General features: G+C 39.7%; 1 protein-coding gene across 15 annotated transcripts in view; it reads left to right on the top strand.

Moving 5' to 3' along the window:
* The first annotated feature begins 765 nt into the window (after nucleotides 1-765).
* The window catches only part of SLC10A7 (solute carrier family 10 member 7), a 143,380-nt gene continuing 121,363 nt past the window's right edge, over nucleotides 766-22,782 (top strand). For 5 of the 15 annotated variants that reach the window (XR_008973081.1, XR_008973082.1, XR_008973083.1 and 2 more), the window contains exons 1-3: nucleotides 766-942; nucleotides 4,756-4,838; nucleotides 14,148-14,223. Coding sequence is in view for 10 of the 15 variants with exons in the window: in XM_057416748.1 (XP_057272731.1) it covers nucleotides 843-942; nucleotides 4,756-4,838; nucleotides 14,148-14,222 (258 nt within the window). In the remaining 5 variants the exon portion in view is untranslated. Of the gene's footprint in view, nucleotides 943-1,348; nucleotides 1,468-2,297; nucleotides 2,428-2,486; nucleotides 2,574-3,682; nucleotides 3,847-4,755; nucleotides 4,839-9,766; nucleotides 9,904-14,147; nucleotides 14,224-22,782 lie in introns of those variants that run through there. The other 10 variants (XM_057416741.1, XM_057416740.1, XR_008973080.1 and 7 more) reach the window with 8 other exon arrangements.

Below are 22,782 nucleotides of genomic sequence, written 5' to 3' on the forward strand. Positions count from 1 at the left end.
AGGGTGAGCAGAGGAGTGATGAGGCAACAGCCGGTCAGTCGCTCGGTAACGGGACACGGGGGCTCGCGCACCGGCGACACGTCTGTGACCGAACGGTCGCCACCGGTGCGGAGCAAATCGCTTCGCAGTTAGGGCTGCGGGGTATTAACCGACAGCGTTTCCACTGCCGGCAGCCTCAGCCCGCTCAGTGACCCGCGTCCCCTGCACCGGGATGGGGAGTGTCCGCGCTCCGAGGAGCACCACTGCCTCATCCAGCCGGGCCACGCGCACCCAACGGCTGCAACAGCCAGCTCGCGCCCGCCCTTCCGCGCGTCAAACGCGAGGCGTCACGCAGACGTTGTAATGTACCAAAACAGCGCGCACTCATCCGCCCTCACTCCCGCACGCTGCCCCACCGTGCCAGCCGAGCACTCGCCCCTGCAGGGAGCGCGCCGCCCGCCGGGACCGGCTCTGAGGGCCGCCCTCACGGCCTGACCGGCAATAGCAGCAACGGAAGCGGCCGGCGGCTTCGCCGTCCCGTCACACCACCCCGCGCCGCCTCGACCTACTGTGACTGTCGGAGTCGACCCCTCGGTGCCGCGAGGCAGCGTGGGGCGAGCGCAGCCAAAGCCAGAGGGCGAAGAGGCGGGGTGTCGGCGCTGCGGGCAGGCCGTCGGTTGGGAGCTGCGTATCTATTAGGAGGTGCGTGGTAGTGATGGCGGCGGTGGGTGAGACTTTTCCTGTCAGCGGATCCGGCTGGCTCTGCCGGCGGGCGGAGGGGCTGCACCCCGCCCCGGCTCTGCGCCGTGGTGCTCCGGAACGGGTCGTGCTGTGCCGGGCGGCGGGGACCGGCGGGGCGCGCCATGGGGCTGCTGGAGCGCCTGCGGAAGGAGTGGTTCATTCTCGGGATCGTGCTGGTCATCACGGTGGCGCGGCTGGAGCCCGCCGTTGGCGTCAAAGGGGGTGAGTCCAGCCGCTGCCCCGCTGGGGACGGTTTGCCTCGGCAGCTCCGCTCGGCGGGCGATGCAGGGCGCGCCAGCGGGGCCACCGGAGCCGCCGCCCGAGAGCACAGGCGGCGTCGGGGGTCCGGCCGTACTTTGTCAACTCTCGGTGGCCGGCGCTGACCCCCCCCGGCGCACTTCGGTCGTGCGGGTCGGACCTGGCGCTGCCCTGCATGGGCCCCGGTGGGAGAGGCAGGGCGTGGAGCGGGCCGCCCCAGTCCTGGGGGTGCGTGCAGGGGAGGGTCTGTGGGCCTTTCTTGGGGTCCCTGGGCGGGGGTGCTGGCAGTCTCCCTGCCGGGGACGCTGAGACTTGCTCGGGTGCCCTTCTGGCATCGGGGCACCACCGCAGAAAGTTTGGAGCTCGGGTTGTGAGTGGTGCAGGAGGGAGAGCCGCAGGGAGCGGGCCGGGACATAGCCGGGCCCTCCGGTAGTCCCTGTACTACCAGCAGCTCGCCTCTCGGCCGGTCAGTCAGTCAGTGATTCTCAGGTGCTGAAGAAACAGTCTGGGATGTGTTCCTGTATCTTTGCTAGGCACTGCACCAGTTGCTGGAATAGTAGCTTACTCTCTTTGGATTAGTATCAGTGAAACCCGGATAGCAACTTCCTTTTTGCATGTACTCTTGTTAAACTAAGTAGTAACTTCAAGAACTCTGAGATGGGCATGAAGTCATTGCAGTTTGGTGTATGAATGTCTCCTGTGAGCTTCTCGGGAGGTGTAGTTTATGGTATACTGCCTTAAAATCTCAGGTACTGTATTTCAGCCAGATGATTTTTCTTTTTACTTTATAATAACACTCCTGTATTTTAAAGAGCTGTTGTTGTTGTTATTGTTCCCTCTTAATTCATCATGAAAGATGAGTGAAAACAATGAAAATGGTTCAGTGCAAAATGCTGCCAAATGCTCACGGTAAACAAATGAGAAGTAAGATCTGCCCTTTTCTAAGCAGCGAGGACTTGTATGTTTCTTGGAACAAGAGCTGATGAAACATCCAGTGTTGTTTAAAAATAAGCAGTATATCTTTAAGTATAAATGCTGGCAGCGTGTGCTGGTTAGTATCTATTGTAACTTCAGTTCCAGATATTTACAATTTTCAAGAGCTAATTTAATTTTATATATATATATAATATATGTATTTCCAACTGGTCTTTGAAGGTTTAAGAAAAGGAATATAGAACATATGAACAGAATTCCTCTAGCAGTTCCATGTTATTGGAGTGGATTAAGAATCTGGCTATTCTTTTATGTGCATAGTTTTTTTTTTTCTTTAATTGTAATTTTTTTTTTTTTAACAGAGCTGAAGTTTGGGGATAGATGGTTTTTCACTGAGGAGCCAGCCTTTCCCCCTTTTCCCCTTTAGGTTCTGGGAAAGACGAATGTGATTAAAAAATATATGGCTCTGAACATTTGCTGTGGCAGCTAAGGCTCCAGTACTTCATGGAGTTCAGGGTAGGCAAATTTCTGCTGTGCAAGGATCCCTTCTAACATCTGTGTGCTGTATTGCATAGGTGAATAGGACCCACATGGAGCTTCTTGCAGGTTCCATGCTATGTCTTCAGCAGACCTTAAAGACAGCTTAAAATTGATAGTATGAGGTGGCTTGTCCCTTTCTGTTTGATTGTCATGCTAATTGTTAGCAGCAATGTGGGAGATCCTTTTAACTAGGATATGAGATAATTTTCCCTCAACTTACTTCCTGCATGGAAGCACTATGATGGAGCACTTCATTTAATTATCCTGCTGCAAAGAGATGTCAAGCTTTGACATGATATTGTTCCTGGGACAACTTGCTTGAAAAATCTTGTAAGCATTGATTCAAACTCATGAGCACACCTTCCACAAAGTGGTATCTATCCCTTTTCTGAAGCTGTGTGATCTCAGTGGTCTGAGGAAAAAACAATATTTTTGTCTTCTTAAAGCCAGAAGAAAGAAGAGGTGGGGGGTGGGAAATATCAACATATAAAAAAAACCCTTGGTTTGTCATCTTCCAGCTGACAAAACCATGCACTGTAATTTGCAGGGCCTTTCCAATGGTATGGGTGGTCCAGCATCCTTACCAGTGGAACACAAATAACAAAGATTTGTGCTGTTGCCACCTTCAGGGCATAAGCCAAGCCCTTTTTGAGTGTTTTCCTATTTGATGAATGAGCCTATTTAGTTCCTTTGTGAACAGCTTTCCTGACCAGTCTTTCACACAAGAGATGAAGGGGATCTGTTCTGAGCAGAGTTCCCTGTGCTCCATGAAGGTGTGTTTGCTCTAGTCTTAGAGGTTTCTCCTGTGTAAAGGAGTTCAGGCAGTCCAGCAAAAAACATTAAAATAGAAAAACTGAGTCCTGGAAGAACCACTGTTTTAGCCAGACTAACTGACCCACTGCCTTTCTGCCCATTGTGTTTATGCATGTACATATATGCTCTAATCTTCTAAAATATTAGAAAAAGTATATAGTCTGTGTATTACATAGTTTTCTGTATAACTTTACATGTATTTGTATAATTTTTCTGTTTACCTTTGTCCTATCCCCCCCTGGCTATTCAGTTAACATGCCATAATTTTGCAAGTAGCCGTGTGCTTTGTTGCAACTTTAACTGTTGCATCTCTTGGCATATTTTTACCTTATGCTTTGTATAGATTGGTTGGTTGGTTTGGTTGTTTGGAGTTTTTTTTTGTATTTAACACACACCATTTCAGTGTCTCATCAACAGAGCCCTCTCTGGGGGTAGGATTTGGGTTTAAATGACTTCAGATGCAAATTTGATTAGACTCAGTGTACGATCAAATCTCTCTGAGGATCATTTACCTTACTTCAGTGTGACCATCAGTGTATCATTCCTCTGAAAGAGCAGAAAGGATCTCTTCTGGAGTGTCAAGTAAAGGCTTGTTTGTCTGCTGCTGCAGTTTTGCTCATGACAACTTACTGTCACTTGTAGAGTTAGGTAATTACTTTGGTCCTAAGTAGACTGCTAACAATGTCTTTCTAATGACTGGTTGAATGCTTGTGGAAAAATGAGTATATACAGTTTGTGCTTGGTGGCCTCTGAAGGCAAAGTGTATTAAGAGAATTCATTTTTATAGGAGTATAAAAAGTATTTTATTTTAATATTCCTGAAAAAAGTATACAAATATATACAAATGTAAGCCTTAAATATAGTGGAACCCATGGAGGTGCAGGCATCTGCCCTTGCTGATCTCACTGCAGCGGTGTGTCTGAAATGTGGTGTTGTAGGAACAAGCCATTTTGCCACAGCCCTGTTGTAAGGGAATAATACAGAATTGTATTGCCCAAGGAAGCTGTTGCAAAGTATGATTGGGTTTCCTCTGTGCAGGCAGCTGGACAGGTGTGTGTGTTGTGGGGGAAGGACTGAGACACAGATATGTGAATGATATTGATAGTCCTGTGGAAGAAGCAGCTAATATTTTTATCTGAGTGTATGGTTTGAGTTGCTGATGCTATAGGGACACTCTGATGACAGAACTGTGAAAAATTCCCTATTTTCACATTTCCACAATTTGCCCGTTAAGTTACAAGTAGCCTGTAATCACGGAAGCCAAATTTGTATGACATCATACCTCACTCTCCACTCACTGGCTTGCTTTTATTGAAAACCAGCATGCTTTCTGTAACCTAATAGAAACCCCATTATTTTTATTAGAGACTTTAATGATGAGACTTTCTCCAGGTATTTTTCTAAGTATTCTCATTTACTTTCATGTAATATATGTGTATCATTATATCTTTGATGGTAGTTCACTTTGTTTTCTATGTCTGTATTTTTTAGGACCCTTGAAACCAGAAATTACCATAACTTACATTGCTGTTTCAGCTATATTCTTTAACAGCGGACTCTCCCTAAAAACTGAGGTACTGTAATTTCTCATTGCTTCATTCTTGTTTTGCTCTAGAAAGATTTGTGTTGCTTTTGATCAGGTTTGAATGTAGTTGGACTATTTAATTATCGTGCTGTTGTTGATGATGCTGGAAAAATGGCTAACAAGAGGAGATAAATACTAGACATTTGTGGACCCCTCTTTGATTTCAGAAAATTATTCACAAAGCAATGACCATGATGAGAAGGAAAGTGTGAATAAATTTCACCCATCCATAGAGAGGGAGGGTTAATTGACTTTGCAGGGCTTTGACTAAATGAAAGTGTTGAGAACAATTCTGAGACTGGGTCTATGCCCTGGATGTGTCCCGAACCCAAATCGTGAGACCCAAGAGAGCACCAGCACCTGCCTTCTGTGATTCCTTCTGCTCTTTGGCTTCCCACTGTTCAGGCGAGATACAGGCCAGAAAACTGGGATAGAAACCAGCATAGGGTAGAACGTTGTAGTGAGCTAAGTAGAGAGGGGCTATGTGAAGTCTCCATGCCTCTGTAGGACAAAAAAAGAAGGTTTGAGCTCTTTGTGCCTCTCTCCTTCATCTCGCCTGCTGCTGCGATCTCTAAATAACACTAGGCTAGTCAATTGACAGGATTGATAACAGGCAAAAACCTGTTGGCTTTAAGTTACCATGTTGGGTAGGCACAGGACAGCAGCTAGTATCAACGCAAAAGGGTTCCTCTGCAGATGCAAGGCCAATACAGGTACAAAGTCTTGGCAGTCTTTTCCTATAGAATTTAGTTGTAGACACTTGGACTTGAAGTGCCTATGCACAGCTGCATATTGCAAACAGTGAGACTTGTTTCAAATTTTGTCATGTTTTTTCAAAGAGAAACAGGGAGTAAGAAGAGATGAAGGGGGGAACTTAGTGATGTGTAAAGGAGGCATGGAGGAAAGAAACCGTGGCTACCTGCCAAGAAGAGATGGAGCAGCCAAAGTTTGAGTGAAACACTGCATGTCTCTCCTAGTCTAGTTTCTTGATTCCTTTTATACTGGTGGCTGTCCTAACAGGTGGTGTCATTCATATGTTGCATGATACTGACGCCTAAAGGAATCGCCATGATTTTGTCAAATGAGCTTCTACGCAAACTGGGAACAGCTGGAACTGTACAAATTGTATGCATTCCACAACAACAACAAAAAAGTATCTATACCTGTATCATGGTTGTAGAGATAAAGTTTCTAAAGGAGGTGGTGTTTGAATTCGCAGCAGCCTTCTGCATGTGTCTGCTGGCAGTTTTGGCCTCTGGTTCTGCTGGGACACAGTGTAAGTGAAGTGAGTAGCTTTAGTGAATTCTGTAGCAGCTATTTCAAGCCTTATGGCCCTGTGGGGAAGCAGGAAGAGCCATGTTATCTATTTGCCTGGGACAGTGATTAATCCTAATGGAAATAGGCTGCAGAGAGGAGCTTGCTTCTACAGAGAAGAGAAACCTGAAACACAAAGCCTGAGTAGTACTGGTGGAGTGGAGTTTTCTGCTTTCAGTGTTAGGAATCTTTGCATGTAGAGAAAAAAGTCAAACTTCTTTCCTTTTTACTTAGTTGTATCCTTGAAGCTTTATATCTATAAAGCAGCTGTGAGTGAGTGTGAAAGCAATAGCATTATCAATGCCAGTGTCCATCTGATTTTTCCAGTTAAGGTGATATGACTTACAAGTTCTTGGGCAATTGTCTTATTTTGAATTTTCATAACTTTTTTTCACCTGTGGTTCTAAAAGCAATATATTGATGCAAACAAAGCTTTTACAGGAGCTGATATTTATGTCTAGGTAGCTGACCTCAGGTTCTTTTGGAAACATTAATTAGGACTCATGCTGTACATCCAGCTTTATGTTCCATCAAGAAGCTTTGCCTTTCTTGAATTTCTGCCATGGAGGCAGAAGATAAAAAGGAAGAAAAACATTTCAGTCATTGTACCTTGTGCTATTACTTTCTAAAATGTATGTCAAAAACTATACTTAAATGCATTAGGAGGCCAGGCCATTATTTCATTAATATATTTTGAGGCATGTTTTAATTGCTTAAAGCACAACCTGAAGTTGGTATTATATATAATTTTAATATATCTTTTTATTAGATTGCAAAGGAAATAGCTTCTGCTTTTGTCTTTATTAGTTCTTGACCTGTGTGCTGGCTGTTTACCTTGGTTAATATGTTAGATTGAAACTAGTGTTTGGTATGCTTTATGAAATAATAAAAAATTGTGCATTAACAGAGGCCTTCTGATAAATATGACAAAACTAGAAATAGCTGATGCTCTTTTAAGATTGCGCTTTAGGTTTTATCTCCTGTGAAAGCTCATGCTCAAAAAAATTTGCTAACATGCATTCAGAAAGCATTTTACAAAATAATTGGCACTGTTCAGGGAGAGTCTGCCTGTGCATGGGCTTGTGACATTTTCAGATCTAGAGGTGGCTGAGGTCCTCTTATACCTGTAGAAAGAGTGAGTCCAGAAATAACAAGAACATTTGATTTCATTTTAATGTAATGCTCTTTTAGTCTTCAGTGTCTGGATAGCCTGCTTTTTTAGAGTGAATACCTCCTGTAGGGCCCCAGAAATTAAATCACATACTAGAGTTATCCATTTCCATGAGGAATTTGGCAAGCCGCTGAAAACACTGTTTGCTCTGTGTGGGTGTTTTCCCAGAGGAGTCCAGCTATGACCATCTAAGCGTGGCTGAATGGCAACACAACTCATGCTGACCAGTGAGAAGCTAGGATGAGCTCTCTAAAGGGTTTGAAATACTGGGAAAGACAAGGTAACCTGTCCTACCTGGCGTGCAGAAACAAAGTCATAACTAGAAGCTTCCAGTAAGTTTTCTGAGACTTCTGCTTTTGAGGTCTGCAGTGACAGATGCCTTTGTAAATAGCTTAAGAGGGTGAAGGCTGTTTGCCTTGGTGTTTGTTTAATGATGACACTGTTTTAGGAATAACTATTCTAACAGGCAATCACTAGAGACGTTCTAAAGACTGGTAATTTGTATCTGCAAAGACCTGTTCCACTAATACAGCATTCCTTCTTGTACTAGCCTTCCTTGCTCCCTGGAAGCTCTAACCAGTCTTGTCCAAGTTTTTATCTTGGATTTTGCTTTTGAAAGTATGACAGCTTTCTTCAAATCATATATTTTTTTAAAGCATTTCCCAGTTGTAAAAAATATTTACTCAAAAGGGCACTTCTGTATGTGTGATGGTGCTTAGATTGGGGGTGCCTTCATAGATTAGGCCACTAAGACATCTGGGGCTGGACATGACTTGGCAGGGAAGAAGGAGGAATTAGCAGCTTTGCTGAAAGAAGTCACTTGCTCTGTTTTTTCTCAATGCCATTATTTACTTTTAATACATACACTTTTATATGCAGGTATTTCCAAGTATCTTGTCTTCCCGCACAGGATGTGTTTCTACTACTAGGTGTTTAATTTTTGCTTTCTTTTTGAGATAAGATGAAATAGTACTACAGTGAAGATACTGGCCTGCTCAAGAACTTTCTGTCTTTAAAAATAATTGTTGTTTCATTCACGTGTTTGAAACAACATTCATTCATTTTTAACCAAGTGCTGAATGTAGTGATACTTTCTTAGTAAAACCTGATCAAGATGTAAGTTTCAACTCTCTGTTTTGTGTAACTTGAAGAATACAAATGAAAGGGTGTGTGGGGTTTTGTGGAAGGTTTTTAACCCTAACCCAAATTTGGGAGATAATTTTATTATCTATTTATTTAGTAATAAAGTAACAAGGACTCAGTGCTGAATTGCTAGTACTTCCAGATGTATAATTACATCTCTGTGCATTTGGATGGTTGAAAATGCAATATTTGATTGTGTTTCATAAAAGTTCTTCTTTCTGGAAGCTGAAAGAGGGTGGCACTTGAAGATTGGCTGCTGCATGAATATACATGGAAATACACTTTTTTATAATCCTTTTTTTTTAAATGCCTTTGGGGTGTCAGCTGGAGAACCCTAGCAAATTAGGTTTTGAATAAAAGTGCCATCAGTTCCTATTGCATTGTTTACTTGAGAAGAGAGCAAGTTATTTTGAGAGGAAAAGGATTTTTTCTTCTCTTACGAGCTTTGAAATGAGCTGAAATGTACAAAGCTTTTTCCCTTGTACTCAAAACTGTGTAAAAGATCCTTGGAGTGCCCAAAAAACAAAAGTGGAGACATGGAACTAACTGAAGACTTTATTGCTAAGAATACTCAATCACCACACAGGAGTGCACTTGCACTGTTGAAAATTAAAATTTTCCTTGTTTTCTCAGTCTCCAGTGGTGTTTTGCATTTTCTTTCTGTGAATTTTATGGCTTAGCTATTGTTAGCTTGTTATGCTCTTGTTATTCTTTCTTTGCTATTCACCATCCACCTATTTTTTTTCTATATATTTCCTATTTGTTGGTACAATAAATAATCAAAATCTGCTACAGATTGCTGTGCTTTTTGTATTTGTTAGTCTTCCCTTAAAAGAAAACCCACCACAAATGATGACCGTAATATATAAACGAGAATCACAGTTTGTGGCTGTCTTTAGACTAGACATGATTTTGAAATCAGGGTGACACTACAATTTTCCCTTCCTCTTGATATCAGCAGTAAATAAACAGGCTGTCAGCATAGTTAACACAGGTTTTGAAGCAGTGGCAAAGTGCTAAGGCCGGCTGCTGGAAAGCTACTGTTATGAGAGCTATACTGTTATTGAAATGGTGGACAATTCTTTTGGAAAAATGCCCAGGAGCTGCCAGAGCTTTTATGTTGTCTGGATGTACTTCATTATTAAAGAAGGGATCAGATGATCCCTAAAAGTGCCTTTTTGACATGCACTCTCTTTGTATTATAAAGATGATCCTAGTTTTAAAAGCACAAATGTGATCCTACTTTGGCTGTTATGACTGCAACTTCCTCTCTTCTTTTTCTCTTGCAGGAGCTGACAAGTGCTTTGATGCATGTGAAACTACATCTTTTTGTCCAGATTTTCACACTTGTGTTCTTCCCAACAGCAATATGGCTCTTTCTTCAGCTATTATCAATCACACCTATAAATGAATGGCTTTTGAAAGGGTATGTTTAAGCATAATGGAGTGAAATATATTTGTATCTGTCTTCTTATAGGACTGCTTATCCTGCAGTAGGTGCTTTAAGACTTGTATTGTGAATGGATTTTGCTGGTTGATTTTGTGCTTCAGCTCTTTGCTGTCAAAAACATGGTACACACACAAGATTATCCTTTCAGGAACTGGTCTCATTTTTGGGAAGTTTGGTCAGTTAATTTCATCTGTGGGGAGCTTTCATTGGATTAGCTTTCTCTTTCATAAAGCACAGTTCAAGTGCTGTGCTGTGTCTCATTTTCTGTATGGAGGAAGGAAAAGGAGTGCTGAAGGAAAAAGAAAGAAAGTAAATTGATGCATAAATAAGTGACGTGTGTGTCACTTACTGGTGTTCAATTCTGGTTTTAGTCTTTATTGAATATCTCTTGCATGTGTCCAGATTGGGATTCAGTATCTGCTCCTAGCTAAATTGTGGGGGAAAGGGTGGGAAAAGAGAGAATGAAATTTCTGTAGGAGGAGAACTTTGAGGGGAGCAGAAGCTGTTACCATGAAAATAATGTGGTTTTGATCTTTGGTGTACTCTGCCAATGCATGCTTCCAAAGCTGTATTGATGGTGCAGTAGTGATAGATGCTATGAAAAAAAAAAAAAAAAAAGCTTTTTCACAATCAGGGGTCAATATGTGGTACCATGCAGTTACACTGGAATGTTTGAATGCAAAAATCAGTTGTTTTAGAAAGCTACTTAAAGAATCTCCATTGTTTCTTAGTGGTTGGTGAAACATTGCTTGGGGAGACTTCCCTGTCTTAAAAGTTCAATGGTAAAGCTGTTTATGTTCTACAAGGCCTAAACTTAAAAGAACATTTTGTTCCACTTTTAAGAAGCTTCTCCCGGTGTTCCACCACATGTGAAGTGATCCAAATAATACTGGGAAGGTGAAATTGAGATCATAGGATCATTTAAATGTTAGCACTGTTTTGCTTAACCCTATGTCAAGGAGGTAACAAGGTTGCTAAACAATGTCCATTGGCTTTTAGCTATATGTAGTAAGTTGTTCATTAAAGTTAAATTGTTGCAAAGTTTGTCCTGAGATAGATCAAAGGCATGGTTTTCCACAGTGAGCTAAAATTCCCTCCTAATCCATGAGATCTGTTTCTGAAGTGCAAAGTGCAAGAAAGTGTTTGGGTGGTTTTTTGTTCCTTGCAGCACTTCTCATTCCTTCTTTCCTATGACTCTTACACCACTTTGGTTCTTACTATTTAAGGGATAATCTGTGACATGGATGAGTATATTTGAATATGTTTACATGCACATCTGTAAAACTGCATTTAAAACTACATGTGTATGTATCTTTTTAAAAAATAACCACTTGTATGTGTATCCTAAACGTGGAGCCTAAATCAGCCTCATTTTTCATGAAAGTGTGTCTGTATTTTACCAGTGAGCTAGTGTACTTCCAAATGTTTAAATTTTGCAGGCACTTGTTCCTTGAGTACTGTTTCTGTTTTGGCTGCATTTTATCTTCCAGTGCAGTAATTGCTATATTGAGATTTCATTTAAAGAATGCTCAGATTGAGGAGTTAAATGAAGGTGGGGCTTTTCTGTTGCGTGTGGGGTTTTTAAGTACCTTTTTGATAAATACTGCTGTTCAAGACATGCTCAGAGCAGCAGCCATTTTGTGGCTCTGAAGACATCCATTGCAAAGGGAGCCTTGTGGGAGCTGTACCTTCAGTGCTATGCAGGTGCAGAAAATACTAAGTTCTGTCCTCATTCTAGGATAACACATTTTAAGGCAGGTACTCTTACATTTCTATACGGGTGCCTGAAAGGAGTGAGGAGCGGATGCGAGGAACAGTCTGTGCCTTGGCTGCTCTTGCTAACCAGAAATTCATCCTAATTCCCCACAGCTGTAGCCTTTATTCCCTAGAAACACTGAAGTACCTTGATAAAAAATAGGGAGACAAGACAGGCTTTGGCAAAGTCACTTTCTCTGCATGCATGTTTAGCACAAATTGCAGGAGGAGCTAGTTCACAGTCTTCACAAAGGCCTGGAAAAAAAGGCATATGCTCCCAAGGGTGTCCAGCCTGAGCATCTTCTAAGTTAATTTTTTGTTAGCTAACTAGGTTTTGCATTGACAAAAGGTGCATAAGGCAGGCTATTAATATTTGCACAGATTAGCATATAGCATTTACAGCACAGGTGGTAAGGCACAAGATGCAAAGAGCTGGTGTAAGACATGGGTTTGGTAATTCCATACCTAAAATATAGGACTGTGGACCCTACTACTCAGTTGTCTGTAATGTTTCAGCAGAACAGGTATAATTTATTGCTCTTCAAAAAGTGTTTGGACCCCTGATATTAATGCTTATACCATGCCTGAACCACTGAAATGTTTCAATTTTGTTACCTGTAGTAATCTGTTGGCTATTCGAGGAATTTGTTTCCATACTGGTAGAATTGTGTGTAGTTGATACAAAGCAAGAAAAAAGTTCACAGGTGCATGTTCTGATACACCTGATTAAAAGTATTTCCATTTAGTGTGTACCAAGTTTTTTGTAGATTAATGTTTTCATATGAAGAATACTAAAAACTGTAGTTTGATAGTGATTTTAAGTTGTGGGTTTTTTTTAATTCCAAATGTATTATTTTAAAGTCATGAGGGTTCACAGAGATTGTATTATTAAATCTTTCGCTTATAGTGTGGAAAATCCCTGTCACCTGAGATGAATGCCCTTGCACACATTTCATACCTCTCTGGATAACTTTGAACTTAATCCACCCCTTATTAGTTCAGGTGAGAAGTTCTAGGAGCTGCCTGCCAAGAGACCACGCAGAGTCGCAGTCGATTTAAGGGGTGGACATCAAACTCATCATGTGTTTATCTACTGTATATTTTCATATATATTTGTAAACTTTTTCCTGTATTTCTTTTCAAGATAACCTTATCCTGCTAAGTGCTGACAACTCTCTGCTTTCATAGCTTATTCACTATAAGCTAAAGGTACTATGTAATTCCAAGGTGGTGCTTAGCATGTTGTGATTAGATTTATATATTGCTTGCATCGGTTGCCTCTTTCCTTTTCCACAGTGTCTGTAGCTGACAAACTGAATACCGTCATTGTCATTTACCTGTTTCTTCTGTTCAAGCTTTTTGTATTTTTGCAGCATATCAATTGCATTGTAATGTGCTCCCCATTGTTCCAGCCTGGTTGATTCTATGATTCTATGATTTAGCACTTCTGTTTGCTACACCTTTTTGACACTGCATTTCTTGGGGATGGACTAACACAGTTACAAGTGCAAAGGAGTTCACCACTAGTGATTGACTGTCCTGAACTAGAATATTGTCTTAAACTCCAGTACTTGAAAACACAGATTCCATGCTTTTTGGGGTTTTCTAGACTGTTTTATTCCATGCCTTACTGTTCCTTCTAAGTCAAAACACTTTCTCTCACAAACTCTATATTACTCAGCCCTAAATTTAATTGTAATATACTGTAGCATGTTCTTGTTTCTAAGTACACATTTGATACATCTAATTCTTGTAAAGCCAGTTTTATCAGACTGTCTTTGAAGACAAAGGAAAGCTCACCACTGTTTTTTCTTACTTTGCAACAGCATTTACTATATACATCAATAGTTTTGCTGCACAAACAATGGAAGAAATGACAGATAATAATAGTTTGTATTTTAGGCTTCTAAAATGCAGAAGAAAGCTTTTGATGTTTTGATTAATTGAAGTCAAGTGATTTTACTAGGGAGTGAAAACATGCATCAAAATTAAACATTTGATGGCTTTATAATGTTCAGGAAATAAAAAGCTGAACTGCATTATTTTTTTGCCTTTGCAAGAAAATAGGAACTTACATACTTTTTTTTTTTTCCCAAATAGTTGCAGGTATCTCAAAACACACTACAAACTTATTACATCATGACACTTGGTGCAGTTATCTTTGTGACAGATGTATAGATATCTTTGGGATGGTAGATACAGTACTGCAGACAGGGGAAATGGAGTCACAGACAAGTTACGTGTTTGTGTTTTTAAATGGTGACATGACTCTTCACTGTGGTGGTTGGTAAGAGATGGCACAGAAATCCTGCCAGCTGGTGCAGGGCTGTAACTGTAACTCAAATTGTGTTGCACAGGTGATAAGATAATTTTTTTCTACTTGGCTACTTCATATTTTAAGGTTTGAGATTGTCTAGTGTTTGCATTGTGTGAGGAATGTAACAACTGTTTTTTGTTGTTTTCAGCTTGCAGACAGTTGGCTGCATGCCTCCTCCTGTGTCTTCTGCAGTAATTTTAACCAAAGCTGTTGGTGGAAATGAGGTGAGTTTTCATTTTGCTTTTGAATGTGTTTTTTTCTTTTTTTAACAGAAGTTCAAACAAATATTTGTTTATGAGGAGCTTGTCCAAAACACTGACTGCAATGTGATACTATTGTGCTTTGTAAAAATTCTGTAATTAAGGCTTGGGTATTGTGCTGATGTAAAAGGGAAGTAGTGATATGTTGTCTGCTGGCATTGGCCAAACTGAAAGAAACTGAGGTTCCTGAGGTGATAGAAAACATTCTGGTAGAAATTGGTGTTAGGAGATTTCTGTTTGTTGCTGCACTGTAATTCCCAATCCTGTAATGTTTGTATGCTGTGTACTGGTTACCTTGTAGACCAGCAGCTTTGTGGTGAAGACCTGCCTTTGCAGTGATTGCTTGAATGGTGTTTAGTATTAAAAGATCCTAATCAATGAGGTTGTTTCCTTTCCACCTGCTTTCTCAGAACTGCTGAAGGTGGATGAGACCTGGTAGGTGAGGAAGGGAGAGAATAACACTAAAAAAGATTGATTTTAAAGCTAGGTCTATTTAGATGCTGTTCTGGAGGGTTAGAGCCAAATCTGAATTCAGCCATATTGCTCCTGTGTGAGGTTGGGTGAGACACTTCAACTACATTTTTTAAATATGGCCATTAGTTGTGTACTTCTCATTTTATGAGTTCAGGCTCTTGGGACCGATTTAATGTCAGCTTTGAAAACACATGATAGCACTGAAATAGATTGAAGTTGTACTTTGTACTGACAAAGTGCTGTTTAATTGCTCTATCCTCTGAAGAGGACCCAAAGCATCTCAACTGAAGCATCTCTAATTACAGGCAGTCCTGATGCACATTGCTCTCTCCTGGTTTGCTACCTGAAAAGAGTCATAAAATTGTCTGATGGAGGTGCTGTGGAGTATTTAGTATAAAGGAACAATTCAGGTGCATAATAGTAATCAACAGAAAAATGAGATGTTTTCTAGTTACGATTTTAGATGTAGGTGCTGTAAATTATGCAGAGATGCCACACAGTGAACAGTGAGGATGAAATGGAGTACTTACTGAATGAGTGCTCTCTCAGTGTTAGCACTGTCTGTCCTATCCTTAGAACAAGGAAAAGATCATCTGGAAAAAAATATGGTGTGATTGGTTAGTTGAAGGCAATATCATACAGCATTTGTGTGCAGGAGGGAGAGAAATACTATAGTTTCTTGACCATTAGAGTTCACTTTTTTTAATTTTTTATGGTAGTTTTCTTCTGGGGTGGTGAGGGTGTGTGTATTTTATATCAGATGAAAACCAGAAACTTTCTGTCATATGAGGCTTGTGTAAGTAACTGCATAAAACCCTGAGCTTGAACCTCTGATTCTTCCGTACCAAACTGGTGTTGGAGGAATGTAAAAATGCATACCTTGTTAGTGATTTTTAAAGATAGTTGCGGTGAGCAGAGACAGAGTGAATTGAGAATTGGGTCTTGAGAATTGAGAGTCCTCAGTCAAGCTCTAGGAAGATATGCAAGAGAAACAGCCTTTAAACATGCTCAGTGTGTGGCAAATTTATTGCCAAACTTGAGCAAGCTTCCATTGCAAACATACTTTTGGAATTTGATGCTTCTCTGTCGTTCAGACTATTGTTAATTTTTCTTCTGAAGTATGGCAAATTGTATCCCTCAGGCTAGGGAAGAAGACCCCCTCGCATCTGTCCTCATCAAATTTCACCTAGCCATTACTGATAAATTTTTTCTTTCTGACATGAGCAGGACAAATCACTTTTCCCCATTTTTATTTAAATCCATTCTGATCTACAAAGAATTTAAACCTGGGAGTCAACTGGAAATACAAGTGATTGTACTGTGAGAGCATTTGTTCATAATAATGTCTCTTAAATGGCATTTGCCTCATCAAGCATGTATTCCTTACGTAGAGAAATTGATTTGTCTGAGGGTGTATCTATGCTGCGTAATGTAATATGAAGATAAATGAGCTTGCTCAGAAGCAGTATAGTGAGGAAGCTCCACATGAACTAATTAGTCTGAGAAGTGTCCTGCTGCTCTAGAGCACAGGCATACCCTCAGTAAGTGCTCTGAAGACCTCTTTGGATTTCTTGAAGCACAGCACATGAGAGCCGTGGTAGTTGTGTGTTATGATGGTATAGAGGGTTTTAGGTTTTCTTTCTCTAAGTAGAAGTGACTGTTAAATGTCAGGTTGGACCTAGGTTATTTTCAAAGAAGTGTCAGGCATGGTAGAAGTAGTATTCACCTGGGCTGAGGAAACAAGGATTCTATTTTTAGCTCTGTCATTAACCTGTTGGGTAAAACAGTGGGATATTTTGTCTCTGGGGTTAGCAGTAATGGATCAGGGCAACTTTGTGAAGAGCTTAAAGATTACTGCTGAAAAACTTTATGTAAGAGCTATATTTTATTGTTCTGGGACAGGGTGATTAAGTATTTAGTCAAATACTTAGAGAGTCTACATTACTAGAAGCTATTTGGATGGGAGATTTTTGCTGCATATCAGTTGGAAAATTTGTTTGTGAGATAACAAAAGGAATACATTTTTTTAATCTTACAAGTATCTGTAGATGTTAACTGATAGATGCCTGAAGGCACAAAATAAAATGCTCTGCTTTTGTTGGCTAATGAAGGTGTGGTCATCAAAGCTGATACAAGAATTCTGATTCAACTGTGTTTGTCATTTTACAAGTTAGTGTGCTGGAGTTGTAAGTGCAAACACAGGTAAGATAAAAATACTTATTATTAAACTGTCAGTGTTTAATAGCAACTGTACAATTTAGCAGTGTTTGTTTTTGATGGTTCAAATGTGTGGTATATGAAAAAAGTGTATCTAAGTTTTGAAGTCCTCTTGATTTGTAAGAGCATAGCAGCCAAACAGTTACTCAAGAGTTGAAATGTAAAATTGTCCAAAGCAAAAATTTGTCTTCCTTCTTCCTATACATTGTTTGATCACCAACCCTGTGATCTATATCACTTTCAAATTTCTAGTCTTGGCATCTGTTAGGTGTGCCTTCCAAACGCTACCAGGTTAGCCATTGGTACTACTTTACAGTATGCCTGGTGGATGAGCCAGGTGGAGGCTGGTTTTGAAGTTTGGGACATTGCAGAGGAAATCAGTCTTTATCAAAATCCTTCAGCAGTAGCCTTCCATTAATAAGGGAAGACAATCAAGCCAGGTAGCGGCTTTTTCTTGCTGTATCCCCTGCATTAGATTGGGGAGAAGCATTATACTTGGAAGCCAAAAGGCTTCCAAGTCTTTCAGTGTTTGAGGGGGAAAACTTACATCTTCGCTTAGCTCTGATGATTGGTGGCTTGTTTTAGGGGACTGGAAAGAGCCTTCTTCACACGTCATAGGAATTATGGGAGGGTGGCAATCTCTGCAGCTTTATAAGAAAGAAATGAAAAACTAGCCAAAGAAATAATAGTACTGAAAACCAGTAGGAGATTTTTATGGGTGAATTGGTTTTGGTTTTTGGTTTTGTTTTTTTTTTTTGCCGCAGTCCGTGGAGCAGAATGGTGTTGGTAGTAGCAGAGTGGAAGAACAAAAGATTCTAGCTGCAAGGAGAATAATGGATTGACCAGCTCACTGCCAGTCCTGCTTTTTACATGAGACTGGAGACAGACTTTTCAAATCTCATTTCCTTACATATTGCCATTAATGGCAGTGGTAGCAGCAGAGGTGTTTAGCTGTTCAAGACAGTATTTCTGTACTGCCTCAGTGTAACTTGTGTACCAGTAGTGATATAGGTACCATGTTTCAAAATAGCCTGATAAGCAGCACTGTAAAATATTTACCTGTAGTTGTTGGAAGAAGGTACAGTAAAAATTAAAACTCCTTTCCAAAGATTCAGACAAGCTAGGAGCTGCTGTTATTCTGTCCAGAGGGGTTTTGGCAGATGAGAGATATAAGCAGTGGGGAGAAAAACCTCTCTGTGCTCTCTGAAAATCTTGTACAGGAAGATGATTTATGTCTTTTCTTCTGGTGGAAGTAGCTGTTCTTGGTGAGATGAGCAGAAATACAACTTGTTTAGTAGGGCTACAAATTCACACCTATTGACTCTGTGACCCATTCTTCAATTCCTCTCCATGGTCTATGTATGTGTGCTTTGTTTTCTCGCCTGTCTTTCAACTCTTGCTTCTTCTTTCTGTTTCTCCCTCTTCATCCTAGTTTTCCATCATTGTTCTTGTGATCTCTTCCTATATGATGTTACTTTCATTAACCCTGCAAACAACTTTCTAAAATAGCTTATTCCTAGCTTTTGTCACAAACACATTTAGTTCATTAACAAAGCCAGTTTCAAGTAGTGAATTTAATTAGAAGCATATGAAGCCCTACGTGAACAAAAAAAGTGTTCATATGTACACTGGCAAAAAAATAAGGAGGAATCGCCATGAGAAATCAGAATCTATTTTGGCGATACTTTTTCAATTAAGCAGTTGTTTCTGTCATCAGTAGCATTTACAAAGTCTCTTGATTCATGAAGATGACAGTCCATGTAGTTAAAAAATCTTGGAATCAAAACCAGGAGGCCTCACTTCTGTTCTTTGCTCTTGTTGAGTGTGAATGGTCAGGATTTTAATGACATTGCAATGTCTGAGAGCATGGAAGGTTTTTATGTCTTTATTTTTTTTTCTCAAAAAGTCTTGTAGTTTTTCATTGAAATTATACATTTCTGCAAGAGAGAGAGAAATAAATATGTCAGCATTTCAAGGTGCTCTAAAGACAAACCGATTAAAAGCTTAGAGATCTCAGACAGAAATGCTGTAGAGACGCCAGATATTACTGTAAAGTATTCAGACAGCAAATGTCATATTCTCCTTAAGAATCAAAGTAATGAAGAGAAGAGGTTGAAAATTAGATCTGTAAGCTTATTATCAGTTTGGGAGCAAAAACAATTTGCGATGACTTTTATGGAAGCTTAATGACATATTTTGAAAAGTGTAACATAACAGGCAAGAGCTGTGATGGAATTGTACAGATAAATCATGGCAGACAGTTCATTTTATTGAAGAATACTTTGGCTATTTTGCTATCATGCACGACAAAACCATTGAGGGTGGCTTTTTGTTCAGTTAAGCTGTCACTTGTACAAAACCACTTAATCAATGTGCTGTTTTATTTTTTTGCAACTTTCATGTGGATCTGCTATGCCTTTTGTATAACAAGGTGTTGCTTATGCAAGAAAAGATAATAGAAAATAGATCATAATGAGGAAAGCTAGGGGAGTATTTACAAAATAAGATACAAAGGAGTTCTAGTATTGATTTTTAGATTTGCTTTCTGAAGCAGATGTAGAACATAAAACTGATTTTGTAAGGTCCACAGGGAGATCAGTAACATTTTGCCAACAAATTGTATGCAATAGTTTTAACTGATATTTTAATATAAAGAATATATGAGTATTTACTGAGAAATGAGCACTGGGAAATCCTTCTGTTTGTGAGCAGTGGAGTTTTTTTAAGTAAAAACAAAAATGTGAACCCTAACACGACTGTAAAGTCACAGGAAAGATATTGATTTCTCTAAAACTAAAGTTCTTTGAACTGTGTATACATGTACATTAACCTTTAAAAACAAAACAAAATAAAATGAATAAAAAGTACAAGCTCTAATGGTTTGTGATTCGTACACTGATTCACCAGTGTACCAGGGGTATTTACCTTTGGAAGGTAACGAACATGTCATGATGTTTAGTTATCTTCTGTAAAATTGTTCTTCTCTAAATATGTCAGAATTTACAGTGATGTTGTGTAAAATGTGATTTCTAAATTGCACTCAAAATATTCATAGTTTTAGGTTTTGTTTATGAAAGGGTAATTTCATTCTATTAAATTTGGTACTGTAAAAAGAAAAAGCCTATCATGAAAATGTGGTGGGTTTTCTTCTCTTTTTGTTTTGTTTTGTTTCTCAAGTAATAAACTTTGTCTGCCCACACAGATCAAATAGTTCTAAATGAAAATGTAACTAATTCTACCATTAGATATACACTGAAGTCTCTACGAAATGTATGTGGGTGTCAGAGGACAAATTTAGGGAAGATGTCTGTACTTCACATGTACAAATATAAAGAATTAACTGTGTAAGTGTAAGCCTTGTATGGACATAGGAGCTGCTGTGCTATTAAAATTCACTCTATTCTAGTATTACAGTCTAATTTTTTATGTATCCTAAGAGTTTACTTTTCTTTTATCATTACTGTGCTTTGAGCAGATGGTTTTTATTGAACTATTTATTGATACTTAGGGGTTTTTCCTCCCCTGAGTGGTGAGTGCATTTTATGTCCATCAATGCATAGGAGTAGCCCAAATTATTACTTACAATATGAATTTCATAACTACAATGTGTCCCAGTCATGCAGCTCCATTAGATATCTGTAGCGTTCCTCATCGTCTTCTCAAGTCTTGTATAACCCAAAGCAACTGTGGTTTCTTCTGTTGGTTTGTTTTTTTCCCCCTCTATCACTGTTCTTCTTTATCACCAGTATTTCTAATACAGATCCACTACCTGAACAGTTCAGAATTCACAGGATTTTCACAAGCAGTCAGCTCTGCTCTTCTTTGAGTGGAAGCAAGTTCAGGCTAACAGTGAGGCTTCTGAAATCCTCATTTTCAAGCACTTTACCTCCAAACTCCTTAGTTTATATGAGGTTTCAAATTCTCCCAGCACCTTTGAAAAGCAGCTGATTTATGAACCTAAGTTGTCAGTGTTTGAGTTAGACTTGTGATAAAATATTTTTTCCCTGGCTGCCAGTGCCTCTACATGGCTTATAAGGTGTCCAGTGGAAAAAGACCCTTTTGCATTCTTGGGATTAGGGAAGCGCAAAAAATATATTAAATCTCTGAACTGCACAACTTTATGCACTCTAAGATGTATGACACAGAATTTGCAGCCTTATGCATGTTCATCCTCCCTAAATCTGGGATTCTTGTAGCAGGTCTGCCATAATTTAGGAAGTTATGAAATTGCCTGTTTAAATTATGCTAAGCTGCTTGGGCTGTGGCTGGAAACTACCTGGAATCATCATAGCCTTATGTTTTTACAGGTGTGTTTGCCCAACTGTCCTAGATCCGACATTGTAACCAGAATGTTTTCAGAGGCTTTACTGTTGCTGTTCTACAGTGCTTGGGCTGGGGAGATCAGTTTTTTGTCTGCTGTGGGATATTCAGTGACCCTGAAAGCTGTTTGTGGCATAAAGAAGTCAGGGCAGAAGAAGTCTTGCTCTCATGCTTGACAAAAATGGCCTTTTAAAGCAAGATGGTTTTGTATTTGTTTTGGTCTGCAGGTTTATTCAGTGTAAAGTTGCAGTGTGCAAGAGCAGGAAGTACTGTACAAAATGCATTGCGTTTGCAAAGCAAGCATTTATAACTGTTTGAACAAATCAGTAATACTTCTGTTAAAATATTTGCAGAGTGGAGGATCTACTGCCCCTCTAAAATTCAGCTTCTGTATTCTCTGCTGCTTGATCTTATGGCTTTTTGAAAGAAAGATTACATTTATTTTACTAGTGAAGGAAGTGTTACCCACTTGGTAACTGTTCTTGGAGAACAGTGAAGATTCGAAATACTATTTTGAAGGTAACAGTTTCAAAAAGTTGTAAGTGGTTTGTTTGCAGTGGAGTGTTTTATGCTGTCTTAGTTCCACTGAATGCCTGGGCGATGCCAGCATTCACTGTGTTATGGGCATTTTCTAATGGCTTTCTTTTAGTAGAGCAGTGCAGTTTGCTGGCACTGAAACCTAGCAACATGTAACGTTCTGATTCTGCTGTCCCTCACCTGGCTTTCAGAGCAAAAATATTAATTTTAATAGTGAGTATTTGATCATTGCATATTACGATTTGTGTTAAGTCACTGATAGAGCAGAACAGAAACTATCCAGCTTTGTCTGTTGTTTGTAGGTGGTTTATTTTTTTTGCCATGAACAAGAAAGATGGTTCCTTCTGTTCATGTGTTCACCTGTTTCTGTCAACCTGGATCTTCTTGCACAGAGGGGTACTACTGCAAATGGTTTAACATGGCTGTTGGTGGCCCCAGCGTTGTGACTGGGCATGAAAACATGTATTTGTAAAACCAGCAAAAGCTAATAGGCAACAGTATTGATTGTAAAAAAAAAAAAAAAAAAAAAAAAATTCAATATTTTTTTTTCAATGAAGAACATTTGTGCAAAGCATTCCTGAAATTTTGAACCCTGAACAAGTACTATTTACTGGTATTGACTGTAGAAAAATCCAAATTAAATGTGTCTATTGAGAAGACAGAGTGCCCTTTAGGAATATCTTTAGTGGATTTAGTCAAGGAATAGCATTACTGTTCTTGAAATGTTCAAGTTCTAAACACTGACTTATAAAGAGATCATGCTACGTTGTTTCTCCTTTCTTAAATTCGCCTTTTGTGTGTTAAAATCCAAGCTTCAGACAATTTACATTTTGTTTCTATCCAAGCATTTTCTTACCTGGTGTGAATATATTTGCTTAGTGGCTAATATTAATATCTGGGAAAGAAAGCAATAAGGCTTGCAAATTCAGTATTTCTATAATATATTTTCTTTAGGTCTCTTTTTGGGTGTGCAGT

This window comes from Pezoporus wallicus, unplaced genomic scaffold (assembly GCF_028554395.1).
Source record: "Pezoporus wallicus isolate ANWC-B61680 ecotype Strahan unplaced genomic scaffold, APGP_CSIRO_Pwel_v1 contig_7904, whole genome shotgun sequence".
Classification (NCBI taxonomy): Eukaryota; Metazoa; Chordata; class Aves; order Psittaciformes; family Psittacidae; genus Pezoporus; species Pezoporus wallicus.